This window comes from Triturus cristatus, chromosome 8 (genome assembly GCF_964204655.1).
Source record: "Triturus cristatus chromosome 8, aTriCri1.1, whole genome shotgun sequence".
Lineage (NCBI taxonomy): Eukaryota > Metazoa > Chordata > Amphibia > Caudata > Salamandridae > Triturus > Triturus cristatus.
Window position 1 is genome coordinate 25,238,516 of NC_140591.1, and position 27,603 is coordinate 25,266,118.

At 45.9% G+C, this 27,603-nt stretch overlaps 1 protein-coding gene across 2 annotated transcripts in view; it reads left to right on the forward strand.

The window, feature by feature from the left end:
* The first annotated feature begins 13,704 nt into the window (after positions 1–13,704).
* The window catches only part of RRP1B (ribosomal RNA processing 1B), a 161,800-nt gene continuing 147,901 nt past the window's right edge, over positions 13,705–27,603 (forward strand). The window contains exon 1 of one of the 2 annotated variants that reach the window (XM_085620779.1): positions 13,705–13,921. In XM_085620779.1, the coding sequence (XP_085476905.1) occupies positions 13,792–13,921 (130 nt within the window). In that variant the 5' untranslated portion in view covers positions 13,705–13,791. The remainder of the gene's footprint in view (positions 13,922–27,603) is intronic. The other variant, XM_085620778.1, reaches the window with a different exon arrangement.

The following is a 27,603-nucleotide window of genomic DNA, read 5'->3' on the forward strand; positions in this document are numbered from 1 at the left end:
AACAATCCAACATCTCGTGGAGAACGCGACCTGATCGGGAAAACTTGTCGGCGAACGCGGGGATTCAGGTAAGGCGATCGCGCGCGAGCAAGAATGTATTATTTTACAGCGCGAGCAAGAAACAAATTATCGCTAAGCTGCGGAATGCGGAAATTTTGACATTTTCGCGCTCTCCGCGGAACGTGAAAATGTCAAATTATCGCAATTTCCGCGAGCGGAACGGAAATTTAGCCCAGGCCTAGTCCTTACGCCTAAAAAGGTTTGACAAGGGGGTCTCGACATCAAAAAGTTTGAAGACCACTGGTGTAGGGTGTCACAGTACTTTACATCACACACACAATATACAGAGACAATGGATCATACAAGTATGTCATTCAGTCTATAGGGAATGTCACATAAGTCAATGAGGATTACAAGGTGTTGGAATTAAATGTCATCCATACTGTTGGGCAGTATATTTTAAGAGGGTTTGGGCTGGGAAAGCACAAACTCAGGATTTAAAGCATACCCAGTGGTTGGGGGTTAGCTTTACTAATAAAAAATGTATATCGGCCCAAACTCATTTGAGCAACATTAAAATAATGAAAGACTGGGGAATTTCTAACTATATAGTAACACAAAAAAAAGTGAAGTTCTAACTATACCATCCATGTTTGTATGCAGCTCTTTGATGACAGTTCATAGGTCACCGTCCTATGTTAGGATTGTAATTTCTGAACTGCAAGTAACACAAGAATCTCTGTGACAAAGGCAGTAACCCACTGAGCTATCCAAATAAAATACAGCCTATCTGCATTTCAAAACTACGAACAGGCAAAGGACTGCTCTCCAGCAGGAACATTAATCACCAGTTCGCTGGACATTTTTTATTGTTGCCTTGCATCCATGGCCATGTCAATGATAAAAACAATTTAAATGAAGCATATGCAAAGTATGTGCCTTGCTGGGCTCGTGCAGATTTTTAAAATAAAAACAAATAGTAATACATTTGATTACCTACTCCATGTGTCACCGCCTGATCTGATAAGCAGTTGCAGTAGTCAGGAAAGGTGAATGAGAATAAACAAACTTCTTTTCTCAAATGCTGAACAGAAATGGAAATATCCACGCAGCACAGGACGGTAGGCAAAAGTTACTCGGTGTCAAATAAAGAATTTGTTCCCTTCGCCATGCCCCTATTGTACTTGACATGGACCACCTGAGCCCAGGCCCAATAACGCATCTGCCAGAATATGAAGAAAAACAACGTTCGGAGGAACGTTTTAAATTAAAGCACCCATTTTATATTGCCCTTCATGTCCTTACTGCGAGGGCCAAAGCTCATGTTTGGGTGGGCCAGGCTCATGTTTGGGTGGGCCTGCCCCACCCTCTAGAACCGGGCCTGGACACAATGCACGAGTTCGGAAAGCTCTGAAATGCACCTACATGTTACAGAAATGCATTCTTTTAACTTTAAAGACATTTGATCATGTATTTGTTTGTGTCACAGAAACACGTAAACTGAAAATCTATGCATAGTTAATATGCATAGCATAATGTGCCACCTGACTGGTATTTTGCTGCTTCTGTCACTGTATCCAGATATAGAATACCACAAGTAAACAAGCATTGGCATAGCCAATAGGTCTCGCTTTTGGGACAGTATTTAGTTATGCAGCACAATATCCTTGGTGCAACATCAACTGTTGCATGACTAAACACTTATAAGGTCCCAAAAGCGAGACCTGTTGGCTATGCCAATGCTTATTCAAAATAGGGAGCATAATCTTTAAACCCCCACCGCGAGAACGTGTAACCTGGTCTCCTCCACTTGCTTGAAAGTTCTGCGCTATATTCATGCCCGCCAACTTAGATCCCCATATTTAAATGTACGGGTTGTTTGTTTCCTAAAAGCAAAAGACAGTGAGGTTTTCTGTGCACCTTTCCTCACTTGGAACACATTTCATTTAAGGCAGTTTAAAATAGAAGAAATGAAAGTGGCAACACGGAGAAGCATGGTACTACATCTGTTATGCAGAATTGGTTGCAAAGTGCATTTTTTAATATTTGATGGGGCTAAGACATCTTCAGAGGTGCCCAGTAATCAGTGAATAATAATTGGTGAGATGTCTGGAGGTTAAAGTATCTGTATCAGTGAATAATAATTGGTGAGATGTCTGGAGGTTAAAGTATCTGTTAGATGTCTGCTTTGTGCAGTCCTAGATCTGAATCAAAGTAGTGTAGAAGTTGAATGTGTCTATGGCAAAACACTACACAATGTAATTTGCATATGAGAGGTTTTTTTTAATGCAGCTACATTAGTGGGCTAGTGCTTTGAACACAGATCCTTTTGTTCCTTGCAGTTCATAATTAGTAAGCCTTTCACTGTTGCACATTGAGCTATGTGTGACTGCTACATCTTTTTACCTTCAGTCATGCAACACATCTTGTACGTTGATTTACACACTTGCATGATGTATGATTTATTGTCAATGTGTCTGTTATGTTAAGCTTTCTGATACCATGAAGTGCGCTATAAAAGAAATAAAATACTGCTATTTAAATTGCGTGTAAATACTGGGACAGGTCAAGCATGCCTCTCAAGTACCTGTGAAGAGATGAGCCGTGTTCTTTTGTTCCCCTTCCTTGCGCTTACATTTAAGTGTGAAGTTGCAGGTCACTCGTTCTAAAGTAGGCCTGATGGGCCCTTACCTTTGGCCTTTATCTATAAATGAAAAGATGGGGCTAGACAAAACATGGATCCCTCCAGCAAATTCATTATCCTCCTTAATTTTCTTACCACGTGGAAATGCGTAAGGAAAACAGAGATCTGAATCCTAAATGAGATTTAATTTTTTTGTCAAGTTTAATATGTATTTTTAATCAATACATCATGCTTAAAGCACAGTCATGTTACATGCATTGAATTCTAAAGGGGTAATGCTAAATGGACAAAGTCTGACCAGATCAGTTGGGTGCATGTCCCCTGGGTGCTAAGTATTGAAATGTTGTAGTAAAGGAATGTGGTTTGGGCAACAAATGGTGTAGGATTGATTTTGTGTCCTGTATTGTTTCAATAAAAAGTGTATAACAATCCACTAGATGGGGCTATTGATTGCATATTGTCTGTTGCAATTTCAGGTATTCGTCCAGTATCATTGTGAAATAGTTCATCATTTTTCTGCTCCCAGCTGACTTGGCAGTTTACATATTGTAAGATGGGCAAGTGGCCAGGATATAAAAAAAATATACAGAAAAGAGTGGGAGTTAGATCCTGAACTAAAAAGATGGATTGCCCCTGTAAGGACAGATGATAGCAAAGCAGCATGCAAGTACTGCCATGTACACATCGGTGCCCATTATAATGATTTGAAGCAACATGCAGCAACCACTAAACACCACTCACGCTGTAATGCAGCGAGCACATCTGTGGCATCCTTTGTACAACCTATCCCTTCCATATCTAACGATCAGAAAAGAAGAGAAATCAGATTTGCCATACAAACTGCTTGTTGTACATCCATTAATAATATAGATGGGTATGGTGAAATTTTGAAAGATAAGTTCCGTGCCTTCCGAATGCACCGGACAAAATGTACAGCACTAATTAATTCTCTGTTGGGCCCATATCTCAAGGAGGAATTGCTGAAAGATATTGGAAAATCACCATTTTCTTTATTGGTCGATGAATCAACTGACATTGAAGTGAAACAACTACTGTGCATTTGCATTAAATATTTTAGCAAAAAGCTTAACAAATTTGTAAGCACCTTCCTTGCCATGGTAGAGTTAGATCAGGCCTGTTCCGAAGATATAGCAAATGCAGTCCTAAAGTTGCTTGAAACATGTAACATTGAGATTACAAATTTATTTGGCATAGGTACAGATGGGGCAAGCGTCATGTGTGGGAAGCACCACTCAACATTCACCTTGTTGCGAAATAAACAACCAACCATCCTTGCAAGTTCCCCACAAAGTACTTACCGATCCCAAACCACCTGTAACAGATTTGCCAGAAGCCCTTTTCACTTGTGCATCGGAGGTCCTGGAGTCACAATGGAGAACTCTCCTCATGCTCCTTTCTTAACACCTACAACAATATGATGCCTTAAAATTAAACTTTTGCATAGCGACATGTGGGACAGTGCTTTGCCTCTAGATGAGCCATGCCTATTTCCCCCGTACTTTGAGCAGGTGCCATTGTCATGTATTAGCTCTAGGATTACCACAGCTATGCCAGTACAGATAGAGATGGTTGTCTCTTGCAGTTTGAGGTATTCCCCTGCCCTCGCATCAACACAAGGTTCATCATTGTGCAGCTTCTCCCAGCAGCCCAACAGTTGCAGTTTAAAGAGTGCAACATGGTCATGTGAGTTCAACATTAAGAACGGTGGTAGTGCTTTCTGAATCCATAGGATGGATTACCCAATACAATAAGACCATACAGAGGCTGCGTGCAAGTACTGCCTTATAGAACTGCATGCCCATTATAATGATTTGAAGCAACCTGCAGCAACCACTAAACACCGCTCACGCTGTAATGCAGCCAGCACATCTGTGGCATCCTTTGGACAACCTATCCCTTCCATATCTAATGATCAGAAAAGAACAGAAATCTGGTTTCCCATACAAACTGCTTGTTGTAGATCCATTAATACTATAGTTCGGTATTGTGAAATTTTGAAAGATGAATTCCCTGCCTTCCAAATGCACCGCAACAAATGTACAGCACTAAGTCTCTGTTGGGCCCACATTTCAAGAGGAATTGCTGAAAGATATTGGAGCATCACCATTTTCTTTTGTAATTGATGAATCAACTGCCATTGAAGGGGAAAACTGCTGTGCATTTGCATAACATATTTCAGCCCTATAGAACTGCATGACCATTACAATGATTTGAAGCAACCTGCAGCAAACTTTGAGTGTAAGATTTACTCATTAAGAGCTTCAGTTAACCACCTGGCTACTTTACAGGTGCATGGTGTCAGAGGACTGATGCGCACTTGCTAGATAATAGCAACACGCTGCCAAACTCGAAATACAAAATACTCCAAGCTATTAATCCAGATGAGCCACGCCTATTTCCCCCCTACTTTGATGGAGCAGGTGCCATTGTCATGTGTTAGCGCTAGGATTACCACAGTTATGCCAGTACAGATAGAGTGCCTGGAGGCACACCATGTGCCTATTGACCTAGCTTGCTGCCTTCTACCTGGAAGAAACCCAAGTGTCTCCTGCTGAGGTCTTTGATGTGTCCATCCCAAAAGCTGCTAAAGCTGAAATACAAAGAAGTGATTAATGAACAATTTGGAGTTTCCCTGTGCTGGCCATGTTTACAGGGACTTGCCTCACCCCTTGAAACGATCGTCTACTCTGGAGGCACACCATGTGCCTATTGGCCTAGCTTGCTGCCTTCTACCTGGAAGAAACCCAAGTGGCTCCTACTAAGGGCTTTAATGTGAGCAGGTGTCAGAGGACTTAGCGCACTTGCTAGCTGAAAGCAACGTCCAGCCAAAAACTGCCATACCTGAAATCCAACAACTACAAGATTTACAAAACTGCTGCCCATGATCACGCCTCACCCCTTGAAACAAGCTTACTGAGGCATAGGATGTGCCTATTGACTTCGCTTGCTGTCTTGCAATGGAAGAAACCCAAGTGGCTCCTACTAAGGGCTTTAATGTGAGCAGGTGTCAGAGGACTTATGCGCACTTTCTAGCTGAAGGCAACGTCCAGCCAAAACTGCCATACCTGAAATCCAACAACTACAAGATTTACAAAACTGCTGCTCATCACGAGAAGTGAGTGACCATTTTTCAATGTAGCTTTTTAATGTGTAATGAATAATGACACTGAGTTTTACAGACTTTATTAAAAATCCAATTTAGAGGGAGCTGTAAATTGCACAGCACACTATTCATGCCTTGCTTATTCTTTGTTTTCTACTATTGTATTCTGAGCAGTGCCTGTTTCACATGACAAAGTCACAGGGAGAACTGGTCTTAAAAATGAGTAGCATTAAGGCAGGTGCCCAGTTAACACCCTCCCACCATCGGTATATAGAATAGAATGTATATTTGTCGTTAAAATTGGTTCTGATTGTCGATTTGCGCTTAATTGGACACTTGCTAATTTGGGCTGGTTTTTGGGCTGGAACTGGTCTGATTGGGCTTATGTTGGGCTTATATTTGAGCTGCATTGGGCTTGGGACGGGTCTAAAAATCTGGCAACACTGGGCGTGGCCAGAAGGCTTTAAATAAAGGGACGGAGGTCGCTCGGGACTTCCGGTCCGTATCTGTAGTCCAAGTGTATGTCTCTTGTATTCCCAACTGCCCGCTGTCTGCCCACCCCCGGAAGCCGACAACAGCATCTATTAGAAAAGTGGTTGCTCCTTTCTGCTACACAAGTTTTGCCCGAGCTCAGCTCGCATGAACCATTCAGGCAGTGGAAAACCCACTTGCTCAGTCTCTTAGAGCTCAGACCTTTTAGACTTTTCTGATGCTTGGTAAAGGCAGTTCCAGTGTTTTAAATGTGCAGAGACTGTCCGGTTCTGAGTACCTGCACTTTTTAGGTCGAGGACCGTCCGGTCTGCCAAAGGCAGAACCGGAAGTCGGAGATTTTATGTTTTGGAGAAGAGGGGCTTGCACCCGCCCCTCTTCTCCCCTCTTCTCCATTGGCTGGCCTCTTGAATGCTGGCCAGCCATTGGAGAAGAGCTTCCTCACTCCGAACAGGCCCCGTCCTTTTCGGATTCGGGGGCGTGTTTTTTTCAACTTTTCTAATTTTTCCTCCAGCCAATGGCAAGAGGAGAGAAGAGAAAAACACGCCCCCGAATCCGGGAATGCCGCTGCCTTTCTCCGAGGCATTTCTGCTTCGCCTCGGAGAAAGGCGGTGGTGTTCAGGGCGATTCCCGGCAGCATGTACACACAGGGCCAGTGTTGTTATAAGCTGGGAAGGTGAGGCTTTCTTGTACCCACCCAGGGGTGGCAGGATGCAGAGGAAAACTGTCACATTCACAGAAAAGATGTCGGCGACCAAAGTGTTGGCAAAGTGTACACCGACAGGTATAGGTTTGATATACTTAACGTCACGTGCACGTACCATGACGGTATATTTATCTTAAGGCATGTGGATGCGCAATCCAGGACACTTATCAATGTATTCTTACCGCCGAGATTCACTGTTTGTCGATCGTTTTTCTCTGATATTTTTTTGGGGAGGAAGGGCGGAGTTAAGTTCTACAACGCCTTTATTTCTCTCTTCCCCCCTCCCTCCCCCCCCCCACCCACCCAATTCTCCCTGCTGGAGACGCCTTGTAAAGCCCTCCGTCCAGTGTTGTGATTTCTCCTCCTGGTCCACGGTCACATGCCGTTCTCCTCTTCAGTTTTGTCTTGTTTGCTTCTGTTCTCTCTGTTGACATTCTCGTTAAGGACGGGTGAATGATTCCACCGTTCTCCATTGTAGTGTGTTTAAGGGGCTGTGATTCACACGTACGTATTCCCTCCCCCACTTCTTTCCTTCGCCCACTGGGCCAGACAGATACAATCGAGGAAGCAGGCGTGTTAATTTGCCCTTTGAGGTGCCCTACCAGCCATTCCAGTGTGGGCTCGAGACAGAGAAACAAAGCCCCATTCACGGGAAGGACGGGGTGGGGGGGTGTACCGTTGTGCGGTCTAATAGTGGAAGGGGCAGAGCATGGGAGGAGCAAGGGGAAGAGGAGGCGCGAGGAAAGGGAAAGTTAGTTAGAGTAGGGACGGCGAGTAAGACGGCAGCAATAAAGAGTTGACAAGGAAAGTACGGTGTCTGTCGTCATTGGGGGGGCCGCAGCGAAACACGACAGCTGGCGACGAGGGTGGGATGAGCGGCAGGCTCTCCCGAACCCCAACGTGTGATTGAGCCCGCCCGAGTGCGGCTGGCTGAAGAAGACGGCCGGAGCGCTGACACGTGCATGGTGCACCCGGAGCCTGAACCGGGGCCAGTGGTCCGAAGAAAGGAGAACGTAAGGAGGAGGGAGAAACTCTGATCCTGCTTGAGTTCCCCCCCCCGCAAGAGTTAAGTGCTCAGCAAGAGTGACCCCGCCGTATGAGAGCGCCCCCCCGCGCGAAAAGTGGAGGACGCGCGTGAGCCTGAGAAGCAGCAGCAGCAGTGAAGCTCACCTGCCTGGCGCCGGCTGTGATCTCACGGAGCTGGTGAGTGAGGCTCCGATAGCAGTGCAACCAGCAGAGAGTAGCGGTTGAGCCTCGTGTGAAACCAGGCAGCCATCTTGAAACCAGGCAGCCTCCGAGGGACACCCCTATTAAAGTGAGATGGCGGCCATCTTGAAGTCAGGCGCCTAGGAGTCAACGAGTGGGAACAAACAAGCACAAGCAAGTCCAAGACAAGATCGCAACAAGCACAAGCAAAAGCAAGCGAGAAATAAACAAGCACGAGCAAAGCCAAGATAATTTCGCAACAAGCACAGGCAAAAGCAAGCGGGAAATAAACAAGCACGAGCGAAGCCAAGACAAGTTTGCAACAAGCACAGGCAAAAGCAAGTGGGAAACAAACAAGCACGAGCAAAGTCAAGACAATTTAGCAACAAGCACAGGTGAGAGCAAGTGAGCTGACAGAAGTGAGCTGAGTCAAACGCACGTGACCCACAATGTCGAACCAAGGATCACCGACACGCCAAGAGGCGAAACCCATTGTCATGGGACTATCACACCTGCGCCCTCCGGAGCCCCTGGCGCTTGTAGTCGGAAGCAGCATGGGCCCTCGCTGGGAAGAATGGATCGAGGATTTTGAAGACTACATCAAAGGCTCCAAGGTGCTCGGGGATGAGGATCAACTAATTGCGCTCCGCAACCTCGTGGGGAAGGACGTCAGCAAAATGATCAAGGAAATCCCCGCTGCAGATGCAGGAACGTACGCCAAGGTACGAGAAGCCCTGGATAAAAAATTCGTACACAAGAAGAATGTGGACTACGAGAGGTATGTGTTCCAGCGGGCGCGTCAGGAGAAAGATGAGATAATGGGTGCCTACATAACGCGACTACGGCGGTTGGCGCGCCACTGCAACTTTGAATCGTTCTCGACAGACGACGCCATACGATTGCGCGTCATTGACGGCTGTCAGTCGGAGACTCTCCGAAGAAAACTATTGAAGAAGAGTCACACCCTAGACGAAATCGAAGGACTGATGAGGGTGCATGACCAGGCTGAGGAACAGGCCAGGACCATGGAAGCAGGGTGTACGGAGCGCAAGGAACTAGTATGTCAAGTGCGCACCAGTCGCCCCCGCCGAGGGTCGAAAGAGCGTGAGCGACACGCCCGGCCATCATCGCACCGCCGCCACCCTGGACATCGGCGGCCAGACTCAGGGAGGAGGAGCAGGCGGTATGATCATGCGAAGAAGGCGACTGCGCGACGATGCTACAGATGTGGGTATGATTTTCCACACAGCGGAGTGTGTCCAGCTATGGGAGAACAGTGCCGCAAGTGTGGCCGAAGCCATCACTTTGAAGCCATGTGCGGGGAGTATCGCCGTGAGAAAGACAAGAATGCACCTGGGTCGTCACGAAGCGACACCCGCCGGCACCATGTGCGAGCAGTGCACGATCGCCAGAAGTCATCATCAAGATCCTCCCATTCTAGCAGGGAGTCGCGGTCATCAAGGTGGTCGAGGAGATCACCGTCTCGAGACTCTGGGTCAACTTCGGACGAACGAGAGTACTCGGTGGAGTACGCGAACATGATCGCCGACCCAGACCAACTCAAAAAATATCCCCGACTGGATATCAGTGTCGGTGAACATAACACGAAGTTTGTGATGGACAGTGGAGCGTCGCTAAATTACATCCCAGTGACAGAATACAGGAAAATGAACCCTCGCCCCCGACTGAGCCCTGCACACGTCCGTGTCTACACCTGGATGTCGAGGAAGCCACTTCCGTGCCTTGGGAAGTTTCCAACAATACTGAGACACCAAACAACATCTGTCCCAGCTGTGATACATGTCATAGAAGGGCCGGAGGCGGACTGTCTCCTCAGCCTGCCGACGGCCGAACGACTAAGACTGGTAGAAATCCTTTACCGCGTCACCAACGACAGCGACATCATCCACAAATTCCCGAAACTATTCACAGGACTCGGGAAAATGAACAGGGGCCAGATCCGCCTCCACATCGATGAACAGGTCCGACCTGTTGCCCAACATCCTCGGAAGGTTCCTTTCCACCTTCAGCAGGCCGTGGAAGACGAACTGCAAGACCTGCTGAAAGCCGACATCATTGAGCGTACAGAATGCCCCACGCCGTGGGTGTCACCAGTGGTGATTGTCCCAAAGAAAGGAACTCCGGGGAAAGTCCGACTATGTGTGGACATGCGCATGCCCAACACAGCCATCGAGAGAGAGCGCCACCCAGGGCCCCACTTGAGTGACATGATAGCCGCACTCAATGGTGCGCGAGTGTTTTCCAAACTAGACCTTAACAAAGGGTACCATCAACTGAAACTCCACGAAGGCTCTCGGTATATTACAACGTTTGCAACGCACCTGGGGCTGTTCAGATACAAAAGGTTAAACTTCGGCATATCATCAGCTGCCGAGATATTCCAAGAAGCCATCCGGCAAACTATTCATCATATCCCCAACACACTGAACTACAGTGACGACATCCTAGTGTATGGGGCAAACATCCAAACTCATGACACAGCCCTAGTCCGAGTCTGCCATGCCCTGTTGGAAGCAAATTTAACACTCAACAAAGAGAAATGCGAGTTCCATCAAGCAAAGCTGAAGTTCTTCGGGCACATCTTTTCCGGGGCAGGGATGATGCCTGACCCAGACAAAGTGAGCACGTTGAACGACACCAAGAGCCCACGAGATGTCAGCGATGTGCGATCCTTCCTGGGCATGGCGAGCTACTGCTCATGGTACATTGAGGACTACGCCACTCTCAGTCACCCCCTCCGAAGGTTGACCAAACAAGGACAGACATTTGAGTGGACTTCAGAGTGTGAGCGAGCCTTTCAGGACATTAAACAAGCCGTAGGAAAAGCTGAAAGTTTGGCATACTTCAGCCCGGACCGCAAGACCGAAATCACAGTGGACGCAAGCCCCGTCGGTCTAGGTGCCATCCTAGCTCAATACGATAAGGACACTGACCAGCGTCACATAGTGGCCCATGCCAGCCGAAGCCTTTCCGACACAGAGAAGGCCTACTCCCAACCCGAAAAGGAGAGTCTCGCGGTAGTGTGGGCCTGTGAGCACTTTCACGTGTTCATATATGGAAAACATTTCACCATGGTGACGGATCACCAAGCGCTCGTCACCATCTTTGGGAACCCGCGCTCCAAAATGCCACCTCGCATCGAACGCTGGGGACTACGTCTGCAAGAACACACATTCACCATTGTCCACAAACCAGGGAAGTCAGCCAATCCAGCCGACTATATGTCACGACACCCCTAAGCCCCCCAACGCCCCACACCATCCGTAGCTGAAGAGTATATTCACAAAGGGTGATCCATAGGGTACAAACACATCGGTGGCGACATGACGATACACCTGAAGAGAGTGATCCGATAAGGCGTCAAGAGCTGCTGGCGTTCAGGAACGTGAGCGAGGAACTATCCATCACAGCGGAGGGCCTGCTCCTGAGAGACCACCGGATCGTCATCCCACAACAACTGCGTCAGGGAGTCATTAATCTGGCTCATGAGAGTCATCGAGGCGTGGTTGCGACCAAGAGGGCCCTTCGCGAGCGTGTCTGGTTCCCGTTTCTTGACAAAATTGTAGAACTTACCCTTAAAGACTGTCCGCAGTGCCAAGTAGTAGGGCATGGTGATCCCCCGGCCCCGCTTCAAATGACACCACTACCATCGGGAGTGTGGCAGGAACTAGCCATGGATTTCTACGGTCCCATGCAGTCGGGCAAGTACGTGCTGGTGATAGTTGACGAATATTCGAGATTCCCCATTGCCCGATTTGTCCCTTCCACCGGAGCAGCTGCCACGCTCACCGTCCTAGACGAAGTGTTCGCAGCCTGGGGAGTACCCAAGGTGTTGAAAACGGACAATGGTCCTCCGTTCAATGGGCAGGAGTTCAGTGACTTCATGAAACTAATGGATGTTCGACACCGGCGGATAACACCGTTATGGCCACAGGCCAACGGCACTGTCGAGAGGTTCATGGCCACTCTCAAGAAAACATTTCAGCAAGCAGTGCTTGACAGAAGAGATTTACAAGCGGCCCTCAATGACGTGCTCCGCTCATACCGAACGACGCCTCATGCCACCACAGGCAAATGTCCAGCAACACTCATGCTGGGGCGCCCCGTTCGGACACGGATACCCACCTGGGAAGGAGCCCTACGACCGGTATCCCCAAGTCGCATCCATCGAGAAATGGTGGTTACCGATAGGGCCCGCAAAGAAGGCATGAAAACATATGCTGACGGCCGGAGACGAGCTCGGTCGCTCTCTTTCCGAGAAGGAGACTGTGTGGTGGTTAAGCAGGAACAATGCAAGAAAACGGATAGTAGGTTTAGAGCGGAGCCCCTGACAGTCACTCGACAGAAGGGAACTATGCTGACGGCAGAATCAGACAATAGGCGCATCACTCGAAATGTGTCTCACTTTCAAAGATGCAGCTCTGCTCTGCAGGAAGCGCTTGAGTCGCGGCTAGCGTCACCAAGAACTGACCAGACTGAGAAGCGACGTGAAACTACCACTGACCCGGAGGAGGGAAGTGGAGACAACCCCACCGCGGTAGCAGAAGGCCGGTCTCTCAGACCACGACAAACAATTCGCCAGCCACAACGGCTAATTGAGGAGATGTAAATATTTTGTGAGTTGTTTTGTTAACAAAGGGGGAGTTGTACCGTTGTGCGGTCTAGTAGTGGAAGGGGCGGAGCATGGGAGGAGCAAGGGGAAGAGGAGGCGCGAGGAAAGGGAAAGTTAGTTAGAGTAGGGACGGCGAGTAAGACGGCAGCAATAAAGAGTTGACAAGGAAAGTACGGTGTCTGTCGTCATTGGGGGGGCTGCAGCGAAACACGACAGGGGGATCGGATGACATTTCTCCTTCGGCCCAGGCAGGCACGAGCTCTGTTGTGGCGCGCGCGGCATCAGCATCCATGGAAGGACAACAAGCATTTACAATGCAATGGTCTCGGCATTGGTAAAGTTAGAGCTATTGGCATTGCTCATGACATTATTTTTATTTATGTTTTTGTTTTTAAAACATTTAAAGAAACGGCATTGTCATGAGCAACGCCAAGAGCTCTAACTTTAGCAATGCCGAGACCGTTGCATTGTAAATGCTTGTTTAATTTGAACGTGAGAGTACCTGCATTTCTCAGCACTGCTGCTGCAATGCGTTTACTTCTCAGATGCAAACAGGTACTGTGGCTAGCGATTACCAGCACTTTTGTGTTTCCATTTAAAGTACTGGCGAGTTCCAGTTGCAATATAAAAGTGCACTAAAGCAAAGAAAGTTTACAACTGTTAACGAATTTAAAGTATTTATTTACATAAAATATGCAATGCACATACAGTAACATATTCGACTATTGGCGCAGCCTCTTGGTCCCACAGACGAGACGAGACCTATTGTCTTTGACAATGTCTGTTCTGTGTACGGGCTTCTGTCAGACGTGGCTCTCAGTCCCTTCTCTCTTTCCACGCCGCATTGTCCCCTCTCTGTTTCCATGCCGCACAGGTCATTGGCTCTGCCCGGTGACGTCACGTGTGTGCGCCCCACGTGCGCCGGAAGTGGTGAGCGCGTGGGGTTCTGGAGGCCAGGGCACTGAACCGAGGCAGACCCCAGAGCAGCGATGGCGGCGCCAGCGCTCTCCGCCCCGTTGATTCTGGCCCAGAAGCTGGCGGACAACGAGCCCAGGGGCCGGCAGCAGGCAGTGCGGAGGCTGAGGAAGTACCTGCGGGCGCGGAGCCGGGGGCAGGCGGGTGAGTGCAGGAGGGGAGAGGAGGGATGGTGGGGGAGCAGGCAGGTGAGTCTTTGTGGGGGGCAGAGGAGGTCCAGGGAAGATGGTGAGTGGGGGCATAAGCTTGTGGGTGAGCAGGGAGCCGGACAGCTGGTGAGAGGGGAGTGACACTCACCAGAGGGGGCTCTGACAGAGTGTGGGGTCCCGGCGGGCAGGTAAGCGTGGGGAGGAAGACAGAGGGGAGGCATCGTGACAGCTGGTGAGAGGGGAGTGACACCCCAGAGGGGGCCCCGGCAGCCACTGACAGGCGAGTGTGGGGAGGAAGCCTGGGGGGTAGCCTGATAGCTGGTGAGAGGGGAGTGACACCACAGGGGGGGCCCCGGCAGCCACTGACAGGCGAGTGTGGGGTGGAAGCCTGAGGGGTAGCCTGACAGCTGGTGAGAGGGGAGTGACACCCCAGAGGGGGCCCCGGCAGCCACTGACAGGCGAGTGTGGGGAGGAAGCCTGGGGGATAGCCTGATAGCTGGTGAGAGGGGAGTGACACCACAGGGGGGGCCCCGGCAGCCACTGACAGGCGAGTGTGGGGTGGAAGCCTGAGGGGTAGCCTGACAGCTGGTGAGAGGGGAGTGACACCCCAGAGGGGGCCCCGGCAGCGCATGGGGGCTGCTGTTTGTGGTAGTGGAACGGACTTTGGAGAGTTGAAGGGGGGAAGCAGTTCCATGTACGGGTTAAAGAGCGTGAGAGTGACGACGGGGCTCCGATGAGCATCTTGTTGTTATAGACTAGGGTTTGAGAGGGAGGAAGCTCTTTCATGCACTGATATCGGCGCTCAGGAGATACTGCAAACCATTAAGGACAATTCTGCTCGAACCTATCCTTTCATTGAAGATTTTAAGGCGTGCAGTGACTTGCTGTCAAAAACAACTGCAGATCTCGGACATTGCAAGCTGTGCTCTGTTGTCTTTGTCTTGTTTAACCACAAAACAACCTCAACTACCGAAAAAGTGAAAAATTAATGGATGAATATGGGCAAGCATCTTTCTGTGCTCCAGCAGGCAATCAAAGCGCTGGCGTGATTTTTGTCATCGTCTCAGTAAGAGAAACAGATATATATTTATGTAACCTGTGCTCTAACACTGCTACTGGTGGGATAACTTGTTAATGCCGGACTAAACTATACTGATTTCTCTGTACCTAGAGATGAACAGGATTATTGTGAAGTTTTGTGTAGCAGTGTGTGTAGCCTTTCAGTTACATAGGAGTACTTGATTTGATTATAAGAACGGGAGGTTAGCATGCAGTAGGGCGAGGTGATAACCATTTCCAATTTTCCTTAGTACGATCCCTGATCGGGACATTCCCAGTTGAAGGCATGCCCGAGAAGTAAAGTTTTAAAGATTCCCCAGAACCTTATGTGGTTACAGTTCGCCTCTAGGGCATTCCAGGCTCGTCGTCCTTGTAGCACACAACAATCTGCCAAAGTGTTTCACTCTTTTGAAGTTTGATCCGATGGGCTGATGGAGAGCTAAGATCTCTGGTCTGGATGTGATGTGTTGGCCTCTGACAAAGGGTCCGTTGTATGAGTGGAAACGCAGGTTGTCGGAGCATAGGATTTGCCTCATAAGGCAAAAGACACACAATTGCTGGACGGAATGCAGAACAAATCAAAACATTCACCCCAGTCAAGAGATCTGGGTTAAATCCATCATTCTGTTATCCTGGCTGAAGAGGGGTGAAACCCCCAAACCGGTCCTAGGATGCTTGTTTCCAGTCCAGGGAGGACCTGGCTTGGCAGTTCGGGCTGGACTGTACCCAGGATGCACAGGGTCAAGACTGATTTGCATATGGCTGGGTTCAAACTGGAAGGGCATGATGAGCAAAAAACGAGGGATTTAGGCCCAGATCTCTGTACTGGGGTGAATGTATGACATTGTTCTGCATTCTGTCCATCAACTATTGTTTTTGCATTTGCCTCATAAGGCAACAGAAATACACGTGGTAATTGGGGATGAATGCAATTTTTGCGGCCATGGCATTTTACATAATTTGCTGATGGTTTTTTTTTTCCCCCATCCCAAAACACATTCTAGCTCAAATATTACAAAAAAATGCATCGGATTTCTGATGCAGAAATAAAAACAACATGTAGCAGACATAATTTGTTGATCCTGGTGCAGCAGGTAGGTCGTACTCGCTCCTTTTCCCCATCTACTCGCGTTACTTACCTTAATAAACCATAATTAGCCACGTACGCCTAAATAGACAGTACTTTTATGTATTAAGGTCCCGAGAAAAAGCTTTAGACCTTTTATAGGCGTAAAGGAGAGTCTGAAACATTTACACCACATTCAAGGGCAGAGTGCATTCTTTAGTTGTATTAAAGTTATGTGCAAGGCACTGAAGTAAAGGCTTAATTTAGTTTACTCCTATTTTTTGGGGGGCGGTGGGGGGATTACCTAACTACTATTTAAGCTGATGTAGGATCCTTGCCACTGAACTGAAAATGGCACCCTCAAACGGCTTCATCTTAAAAACTCACTAACTGCTAGGTGAGCCCACCTGAGAAGCAGGTTCAACTATGTAGCTCAAATACCCCAGCGTGGGTGAGGCCCCAGCATCCTGTATAGAGCTACACTGAGGATTGTGCAGGCTCATGAATGCGTAGATGGCTCTTACCCTGACAATGTAATACAAAGAGCTCTGACTTTCCCTAGAGCAGTGGTTCTTAAACTGTGGTCTGGGACACTTCTTCAGGAGGTCTGCGACTGCTAAAAAAAACTTGCATTTTACTAACCGATTACTTAAGTGTATATTAATAAAGATCGAAAATGGAAAAACGAACATATTAAAACGTTCTGTAAATGTGAAGGAGTTTAAAAATGGAGGTTAAAAATTAGGTCTGTAGCTACAGATTCATTTGTGGGAGTAGAACAAATGCATCTAACTGGATATAGTATGATTATGGTGGTCAATCGAATTTAGAAAAGCTCCAACCTTCCCATTTTTTATATTTGTGAATTAAAATGCAATATTTAATAATTTGTTTATTTGAATGCTTATATTTGTAATTTTGTGTTATATTTTTGTGGTTCAAATCAATGAAATTGCTTATGTTGAGTTCCCTGGATTCCAATAATGACTCAGTGAGGGTCCACAAATTCCAGTAATGAGTAAGTAGGGGTCCACAGATGTCAAAAGGATAAGAACCACTGCGCTAGTGTAATGTTTGTTGAGATTTTTCTAATGCCATCTCACAAGGATGTGAGGCTGGATCTAATCAAATCAGGTGTTTAAGCGTGACTACTCACCCGTAAGGGTCTCAAGGTGCTGGGGGGTGTGGGGTTGCAGGTTCCAGTCCATCAAGGAGGGGGGTCTGTCGAAGAGCCAGGTTTTGAGGTTTCTTGCGAAGATGGGGACCAATGTTATCTGTCTGAGGTGGAGCGCATGATCATGCACAGGGGAAGAGAGTCTTCATTTACCTTGATGTTCTAAGATTGCTGTCCACCCTTCAGACCTCCCGGATTAGGGTGCAGTTCCCATGAACAGATACTTGAAATACCCAGTCAGGCCTTACTTGAGGCCTCAACAGTCTTTAGAAACACCTTCAAGGCTTTGTTGGGGAAGTTGCTCATATTTTCTGTCATGGAGCCTACATTTACAGTGACACATACCTGTTTTTTTGGATCATCCTGTAAATTAACATTTTATGTTGAGCATACATTTGTTTACTGGACAGTGGAGACAAGCCTGTGTTTACTGTGATCGGCACTCCTAATTACTGTGATTACTTTATATAACTCTTTCATAACTTTGGTACTAATGGCCGGGTCCTGAAGTCAGGGGCATTAAAAAAAAAAAAAAAACACTACCTTTTGGAAGTAGTCTGTTTCTTCAGAATCTGAAAAGAGCGGTGACGCTTTTGTTGGCATGAACGAGTATGTGTCTATCGTCAAGTCTCTTGATAAGAGATTCAATCCGAAAAGGAAGACTGTTCTGTAACGTCATAAACTTCTTCTGCTTTGATCATTTCCTGGGGAGTATATTGATGACTTTGTAGCTACTATGAGAGCACTTGCATCCACATGTAATTATCAGGACTTCAAGGATGAAATTAGTTGTAACCAGCTATTTGAACAGACTAACAATTAGGAAAATCCAGGAGAGAATTATAGCCACTGAAGATCCCGATTTTGGAAACAGCATTGACGAAAGCAAGAAGTATTAAACACTTGGTGCATTGCACGAAAGAAATGAACAATAGTTTAAAACCCAGTGAGATTCAACTAATCTCTAAAAAAATCAGATAAACAATTGTAAGGAAGTGGGTTTCTGTTGCAGTAACCCTCCCACGTTTTGCCTGATACCTGATGCACTTTTCCTTGGTGTGCCCTGGGTCCCTGCCAATCAGGTATCGAGGGCCTGTGTTCCTTCCCTAAAAACTGTACTAAAGCCTAAACCCAATTGGCATCTCTGGCCACATGTCAGCCACTGGTAAAGGGTACCCTAGGTACCCAGGGCATTGTGACCAGAGAAGACCCCTACGGGCTGCAGCACTTATTGTGCCACCATTAGGGGCCCTGTACCCTGACACACACACACTGCCTTTGCAGGCTGAGTGTCCTGGTGCAGATCTAAACAGTCAACATGGCACACATCCCTGTGTGACATGCCCACAAACCCACTGCCCTGTCATACATCAGCCACCCCTCTAGCTGGGTACCCTGTGCCAGTGGTGTGGGCACAGGTGCATGAGCCCTGTGCCCCTACAGTACCCGGTGCCATTCTTGGGCACTAAGTGCAGTGATGCCATTAATAGTATATGGTGCTGGGAGGTTCTCATTACGAACTCCACAGCACCATAACGGCTACACTGAAGACTGACAAGTTTGATATCGAACTTCTCAGCACATTAAACCCACACTGATGCCAGTGGGGGATTTAATGTAAAATGCACTATAGAGGGCATCTTAGAGATGCCTCCTGAAACCTAACCTACAATCCACGTCTTGTCTGAGAGGCTGCCTAGGCTGCCACACAGCAGACATGTTGCTGGACCCCTGGGTGGAGAGCCCCCGCTCTCCTGGGCCTGCAACAATGCACATCCTGGGCAAGGTGCTAGGTCTCCTCCCCCAGGATGGGCAGGGGGAAGCTTCAAAGGCATGCAGCCTTGTGAGCTTCTCCAGGCCACTGGCTGTACTCAGCCACTGGCCCCCACCGGTTCTGACCCCCACTCTGGCGGGAAACCCTACGTGAGGAAAGGGGGTGTGCCAGCCTGTGCCAACTCCACCCCTCAGGTGGGAGAGGCGAGGTGAAACACAACTCCGGGCTCTGGCCATCTTAAGGATGGGGATCCCTGCCCAATCAGAGATAGGCTCCTCCCCCCCCCCACCCCCACAGGAGAGGAGCAGGATAGGGGGTGTACTCACCACAGGATAGGGACCTATTGGTCCCTGCCCTTCCCCGATCTGTTATTCCCCTAAATTTAGTATTTAGGGGCACCCTGAACCTTCCATCCTCAGTTCCCGATACCGAAACAAGCAAGAAGATCAAGAAACGAGACCTGCTGTGCAGCTGCTAAGAAGAGGGTGACACCAACTGACTTGGCCCCAGCCCTATAGGCCTGTCAACCCTCGAACCTGCTCCTGCAAAACCCCGGCTCCTTCTGTGGTCAGCAACCTCAAAAACCCCGGAGGACCTGACTGCCTTGTGACTCTACCAAGACTGGGACTCCCACGAGCAGTGGTTCTGCTCAAACAACAATACCCCTGGTGCCAGCCAGGAACCGCGAATCCAGCCCACTCTGCACCCGCCGAGCCCGGCCTGTGTCGTGAGTGAACGAAGACCCTGAGGACATCTCCCCGGCGATTCTGACCTGGAATCCAGTGCCCAAGGACCCTCCTCGACGACGCCTGCAACCTCAGGACATGGGACCCCTCCAACTGCGACCAGCAGGGGGTAAGATTTCCCGACCTCAAAAGACACCCCTGCATCCGGCGCCCCACGGCCCCCTGTGCCCAACTCCTGGGTGCCTACCTATCCTCCAAGATCCCAACTTACCCCTCAAAGTATTGGTCGCGCCAAAAGATTCTCCGTCCCCGAGCCTGCAGCCTTTGTTCACTTTCCAAGAGCTCCATTGAATAACATTGAGCGCCTGACGGCTCAAAAGCACCCTGCATCCAGCTGCCTGAGTGCCCCTGGCAGTGCAACCTTTGTCTTAAACTACTTCCCCATTTGCCCTGAGCAAGTGACCAGGAGCCCAGTTCCCACAGCCGCGTGGCCTGCTTACCAGCAGCCACCAACCGAAGGCCCCCTGCCTCTCATTGGATAACATTAGGCCTAACTCACTCTGTACCCGGCTCCCCCTGTGCTGCTGAGGGTGTACCAACTGCACCTACCTGATCATGGGAGATCCCTGAGTCTATGCCCAGAACCTTAACTCTGCCAGTCGAGTACTTACCTAAAAGCCGATAACTCACTTTTCTTCCGTAGGCTAACATTGAGTGGTTTCACTTGGAAATACTTTCAAGTGTGGGGTTTTGGAACTTTAAAATATTCGTCTAAAATCAGCCGAACAACGAATTCCGACGTACTCACCTGTTATCAGGAGAGAGCTCAGTGCTGCATCTTTTAGCCCAGTACTGACCCTGAAAAGTAATTTTAACCGTACTTACCAGTAAACTTGAATTTCCTTCCATAGGATATCATTGCCTGCTTTTTGCTGAAAAAGTTACCAAGTGTCGATTTTTGAAACTTACAAATATTCTCTCAAAATCGTGCCAACAATAAAAACGTAATTACTTGCCTCTTTTAGATAGATGTCCCAGTGCTGAACCTAGGAGTCCAGCACTGGATTACAAAAGTAACTCAAATATATTTTACCTGCAAACTGAAATTTCCTTCCATATGATAACATTGGTAATTTTACCTAGAAAAGTTTCTAAGTGTCAACTTTTAAAATACAATAATATTCCTTAAAAATCACTACTGTAACCAAAACGCTTTTACTTAACTGTTTACAGTGCATGTCCGAGGACTGAATCTAGGATCCAGTCCTGTGGTTAGAAAAGTAATCCACAAAGTAATTAATTGCATTTAACTAGAAATTTCCATTGAGCTCAGTGTTGCATTGTGTTTGAAATTGTGTTGCCTATTGCAACAACTGTAGCTATTGTAATCAAAAAGTCTATTGCCTATCTGAAAAGTATTTAACTAAAGTAATTCATTCTGTGAAAGTATATTTTGATACCTTGTTCGTTCTTAAATAAAACAACTATCTTTTGATATAAAACATTTGGCCTAGAGTTCAGTTCTCGAGTGTGTGAGACCATTTGCTGACTAAGTGTGTACAACAAATGCTTTACACTGCCCTCTGATACTGCCTTGCTTCTCGACCAAGCTACCACTTTAGAGAGTAAGGTTATATCTAACTTTAGCCTCTGCCAAACCACTGGGGACTGTGGACTCTGTGCACACTGTACCGTACTTTGGTACAGAGCCACTTTCTTAAATCAATGATCTAGAATAGAAAGAGGAAAGGCTTTGCTGAAAGTGCTCATTACCAAGTCTTCCTGGGATAAGACTGATGTAGTGAGTTTCCGATGTGGCAGCAAGTCTCACTTGACCAATGCAAAATGTTGTAGTGCTGTCAACCAGACTTGTTTTATGTGCAGAAAGAGAGGACGTTTTGCATGTGTGTGTAAATCAAAATTAGGGCAGAAATTGTGCAGATCAGTGAAGGTACAGTCATTGGAGGATGGCTTGTCTGAGGATGATGGCAATTGTATATTAATGCTAACTTCTCCAAAGCAAGATGACATTTATATAATAAATAGCTATTAAAATTGAGTGTCTCCGAAAGAAACCTCTTGAGTGTGAAATTGTTGTAAATGGAAAAGTCATTAATCGGATTCTTGGTCTCCTTTCACACGTACAGATGTGAAGGATTTTGAAGGGTTTCAAGGCTTTACACAATAAAATATTTCAATACTAGGGGCTTGGGGGTAGAAGTAGAGGGTACATTTGATGCCACATTGGAATTTGACGGCAATTTCACCAAGGGACTAGTGTATGTTGTGAAAGAGGGATCAAATCTCCTAGGGTGTAAAGTACAGGGTGACTTGGACACGGTATTGGATCAAAATCATCCTGATATGGTTATTTCAAGGAACAGACTGTGCAATTCAATTAGTGCCTTTATAGGTCAAGTTGGAGAGTCTGAGTGGGTAAAGGAGTATCCTGATGTATTCAACGGATATTTAGGTAAATTGAAAGGTTTCCAACACTGCATTATCTTGAAATACAATGCTCTAGCGCTTGCGCACAAAGTGCGTAGGGGACCCTTGGTGTTGCATGATGAACTGAAATCTGAACATGAGAAGTTGTGTGATCTCGGTTTCATTGGACCTATTGAAGGTTCAGTGTCTTGTTCCTGTGGCCTTCGCACACAAGTCCTTGAGGTTGTGTGTTCATCTAGGGAATGTGAAAGGTAATATTTGGGTTGATAGCCAACCATTGCCCAATATTAACAAAAGGTTGACAGCCTGGAAAGGGGCGGTATTTTTTTACATTATTGGATATGTCCGCTGCTTACAACTAGGTTGAGATGTGTCAAGAATCTAGGCATCTCACGTCTTTTCTCACACCAGAAGGTGCGTATCGCTGTGTTAGGATTTAATTTGGATTAGCATCTGCTTTAGCTGTTTTTTAGAGGTTGCTGGGCATCTGCTTTAGCTGTTTTTTAGAGGTTGCTGGGCAAATTGTTTAAAGATACACCTGGAGTTACCTATTTTCAAGATTATATCTTGGTATATATGTAAAGATAAACGTGAGCATGACCAAAGGTGAAGGTGCTTTCTTGACATATTAAGATCAAGTTGGTAGATATTAAAGGAGGACAAATGCCAGTTTTCTCTGGACGGGGTAGATATTTTAGGACATAATTTGTCAAAAGATGGTGTAAAACTCAGTAAAAATCCTGGAAGCAGTTGATAATGTTACTAACCCTGTCAACAGAAATCACTTTAGATCTTTTTTGACTTGACAGATTATGGCACATTTGTGGGAAACTTTGCAAGTAATACAGCATGCTTTAGGGACCTGCTTTAGAAGAATGAAAAATATGTTTGGAATGATGTGACAGGGTGTTTGAGTCAATTAAACATAACTTTGTAGTGGCACTCCCTCTTATTTTGTTTGATACTTAAAACAGCTGTATCATTTCCTCTGATCTTTTAATACACCAAAAGGAGTAGGGAGTGTTAAAATATCTCTATATGTGGTGGCACGTGCTGTGTGTCCTAATACTGTCCTCACTCACACAGTTGTGTGACATGCTTCATCATAGGGCTGCTTCAAAACACCCCCACGCACCCAACGCTTGGGGTGGAGCAATAGGGTAGGGGAAGACAAAACACAACACATAAGAGAAACAATTAATGTATAAAGTGACTGGGATCACTGGAAGTGAAAGTGCAGTGTAAATTAAAACTAGCTCGGAGGTGTCGCTGTGCATACAATTTATTTCTGGACCCTCGGGCCAGGATTAAAAACGTGAAGGATGGTGGCGATTGGGAGAGTGCTAATGCTAATTGTTTCTCTTATGTGTTGTGTTCTGTCTTCCCCTACCCCTCCACCCCAGGCGTTATTTTAAAAGTTTTATATTGCGCTAGTTTGACCCGTGGGTATCGGAGTGCTTTACATATACAAAGGATAAATTGCATTGCACAGCAGGACATAAGGAGGCAAAAAGATAAAGCAAAAACATAATCATTAGGCATAGAGTACAGGGGAGGGAGAAGACCGCAGGTGGCTTAAACAGTCAGATAACCACTTATCATTGATGGGCATGTGAGAGGGGAGTCATCTAGGTTATTGAAGTCTAGGGTAGTTGACTTTGTTGGTAAAGTATTTGTTGAGGTTAGGACACACAGCACGTGCCACGATATATAGATATTTTACCACTCCCTACTCCTTTTGGTGTATTAGTGTTTGTTGGGGGTCCGGAGTAGGGTGGACCGTTACCCTCACCCCTCCTCTTTTGTGTAAATAATAATTTCCTCTGATGCCAGCAATCGGGGCCGTGGGGCAGTACTTTTGCAGAAGCGGAGCAATGGCTGTGAGGAAATCATTGGTTTGCTCAAGTGCTTTGAGAGGAGACCACATATTCTATGATAGAGAAACAGGCACTTGGTTTGTGGTGGGGTGTGCAGTATTTAAAAAAACTTGTGCGGGGCAACAGTTTTAAGAATGGACCATAAACCATTGGTAGACCTATTTAATGGTTTTTAATAGGATATTTTAATATCATATTTTGTATAATGCTGAAAGTTTTCTGTTTGTATATTTGGACTTTTATGATCTTTATGAACAAGGATCGAATAAAGTGATTTGACTGACTGACTTGGACATGGTGTGTGTGGTGAGTTCCATCAGTGTTGCTGTGAATGGTGCCCTCTAAAATGTAGTGGATGGAAGCATTGGCAGGTGACGGTGAGGTTCAAGGTGTAATGGAATTTGTTGCCAGTCGTTGGCCTCCTACTAAAGATTTTCAGGGAAACTTAATTCCATTTTTGCATGTTACTGATTGATTGACAGTGGTTAATGGTGTTTTGCACAGGTGTGGACTGTTGGTAGTTACATCAATTTTGCGTTCTAGCTTTAATTCATGAGTGTCATATTGATAATCGAGCCATAAAGCGTAGAATACGTGAGTGTTTTTTGTGGCCAGAGGTTGACATGGCAGTGGAACATTTTTGTTGAGTGTTGTGTGTGCGTCATGAGTGACAAGACCCAAGTCACTTATCCTTGTCTCGTAACCACAGTGAATTCGCCATGGCATACCCTTTCTTTTGACCTATCCGGACCGTATAGTGTGTTTGGGTAGCACACCTAAATGTGCTTGTGTATTGACTGCTAAGTGGCCTGAGATCAGATTTGTGGACAGTGTGAATTCGTGTGTTCTCATTGAAAAAAAAAATTCTTCAAAGAGGTGTTTCTGAGGGAAGGGTATGCTGAGGAATTGGTGACTGACAAAGGCACCCAGTTGGTGTTAAGGGAAATTAAAGAATATTTAGAACTTGCCGACATTAAACCCATCAGAACATCTTTATATCATCCCCGTAGCAATGAGTTGATGGAAAGGATTAATACTATTACTAAAGATCAGCTGCAGTTTGCATTGCTGAGTGGTTTGGAATGAAGGATATGGTTTTAGCCAAGGGGCAGGGTTGCTGGGACGAAAATGAACAAAGTAGGATATATTGGAAAAGTGTTGCTGTTGTAAAGATTTGCATTGTTGTGGATGTGCAACGTGAAGTGCAAAGGAAATGTACTACTTTTGGCAAAAGTTGCAGCAGATTGCTTGTTAAGACGGATGGGCTGGAATCAAGAAACCCGGTTGTGTTCAGAAAGGATTCTCCCGTTTCTCTGGGCCTGTTCAAGTATAGGACATGAAGGAACATGTGATTGTCCTCAAGGATGGAAGGGTGTGGAACAAAAGCTTCGTTTCATTGGTGCCCGACTCCAAGACCGCGTATGTGTGTGAGAAGATGGGTGTGGGAACAGAAGTGTGTGTTCAAGCGGAGTGTGACCAGTACAAGCTAAGGGTTCCACAGAAAATTAGAACCTGTCCTGTGAAGTTTAAGGAATTTATTATGAAATAAGTGTGTATTGTTCCTACCTACTAGCATACACCTTTTATTTGGTTCTCACTTTGTTTTGTGATGTCCCTGTTAACATTGAGTTGATGGTTATGCTGATCTAGCTGAGTCTATTTTGCAAGCACGTCTCTTCAGTGTTCCTCATGCCACTTTTGGAAGCCTTATTCCTTAAGGTGTAATTGTAGTTATTTTTATTTTATGTTATAGTTTGTGTACTTCCATAGTGTTCGACAATATGTTCTTATTTGTGTTTTTGTGAAGGAAGGAGGCTGTATAGTGTGTGGGGGTAATGTTGGATGGCGTTGGTTCCTTGCATGCAACATTGGGGATGCGGGGTTCTTCGACCAACAGTTGCTGCCAACTGTGGTGGCTAACGGTTGGAATAAAGCTATTCTCCTTTACCGTGTATTTGTTGTTTCAGACTTTCGTCAATAGAGCACAGTTTTAGATTAACAGGCCCTACTAAAACAGAAAAATCCTATAAAATGAAAAGGTGTGAGTCTTTTAACTGAAGACTGGTTTTACTTAAAGGAGCAGATCATGGCTTACAGCTAAAACAAAGGAAATGTGAAATAGACATTGACGGGGCTCGAAAAATCATAAAAATGTTACTAGACCTGCAGGTCTAGTGACTTGAATAATCTACTCGACCTAACTGTGATTTACTTGACCCATAAACTCACTTGTAATATATATATTTCTAAAGTATAATGTGAAAGCGCACTGTCGTTTACTAACAGCACATTTTGCATGCAGTTCTATTGATATACTAAAATAGTGTATAGCCAATCTGTGAATCTGGTTTCAGCAAAAATATTTAGCATTTGTGCATCACCAAGTTAGTGTTCTGATTTTGTTTTCATCCTAGTTTAAAAAGATTTTATCACACAGTTACAAAAATGTGTTTGATGATAACTGGAATATATTTTGAAATGTTTGTACAGTACATTTAGAAGCTATTAAAATGTGTGTTTGAGAAAAAACCGACCGCCTTTCATTTCACATGCCTTCGAGAGCACAATTTTTAAACAGGGCATTTTACAAAATGGCTTCTCCTAGTACCCCAGAAAAAATCCATAAACACCCGCCTCCAATATTTCTTGATGTCTGGACATTCCCATGTCCTAGCCAGTCTGCTAGCTCGACATAAGTGCATAGGTGTGAGAAGTAATGTGTAGATAATTGAATGAGTGTGAGAAAGTGGCTCTGTATATACTGTTCCCTAATAGGTACAGGGTGTACAGAGTCCACAGTCCCCCAGAGGCTGATAGAGGTCAAAGTTAGGTATGACCTTACTCTCAAAAGTGGTAGCTTGGTCGAGCAGTAAGGCAGTACCAGAGGACAGTGTAAAGCATTTATTGTACACACTCAGTCAGCAAATGGTTTCACACACTCAATAGCTGAACTCTAGGCCAATGGTTTTATATATATAAAATATATGCTTGTTTTATTTTTAGAACCACAAAGGGGATAAAAATATACTTTCTCAGAATGAGAGGTTGCATATAAATACTTTTGTCTTAAGCAATAAATTTATATAAACAGTCACAGTTGGTTGCAATAAACAATCCTATTTCCTAAACATAACAATGCATTGAGCTCAATGGTAAATTCAGGTTATTTGTAATTAATTACTTTTCAGATTACTTTTGGAATTCCAGGTCTGGCTCCTAGATCCAGCCTTGGGTCAGTATTCTGAATCAAGTGATGAAAGTCGACTTAATAACTGTAATGATTTTTAAATAATATTTAGCTATTTCAAAAGTTAGCACTTAGAAAATATTTCAAAGAAAACATTCAATGGATCTCTATGGCAAGAAATTCAAATTGCAGGTAGAGTACTTTGTCGTTACTTTAGTAATCCAGGACTGGGTACCTAGGCCCAGGACTGGGGTCCTTATCAAAAACAGGTAAGTAATTTCGTTTGCAGAAATGGTATGATTTTAAAAGAATATTTCAAATTTGTAAAAATAGACACTTAGAAGAAATTTCACAGAAAAGCAGGCAATGGTTTCCTATGGGAGAAAAATGAGTTAGAGGTAAGTAT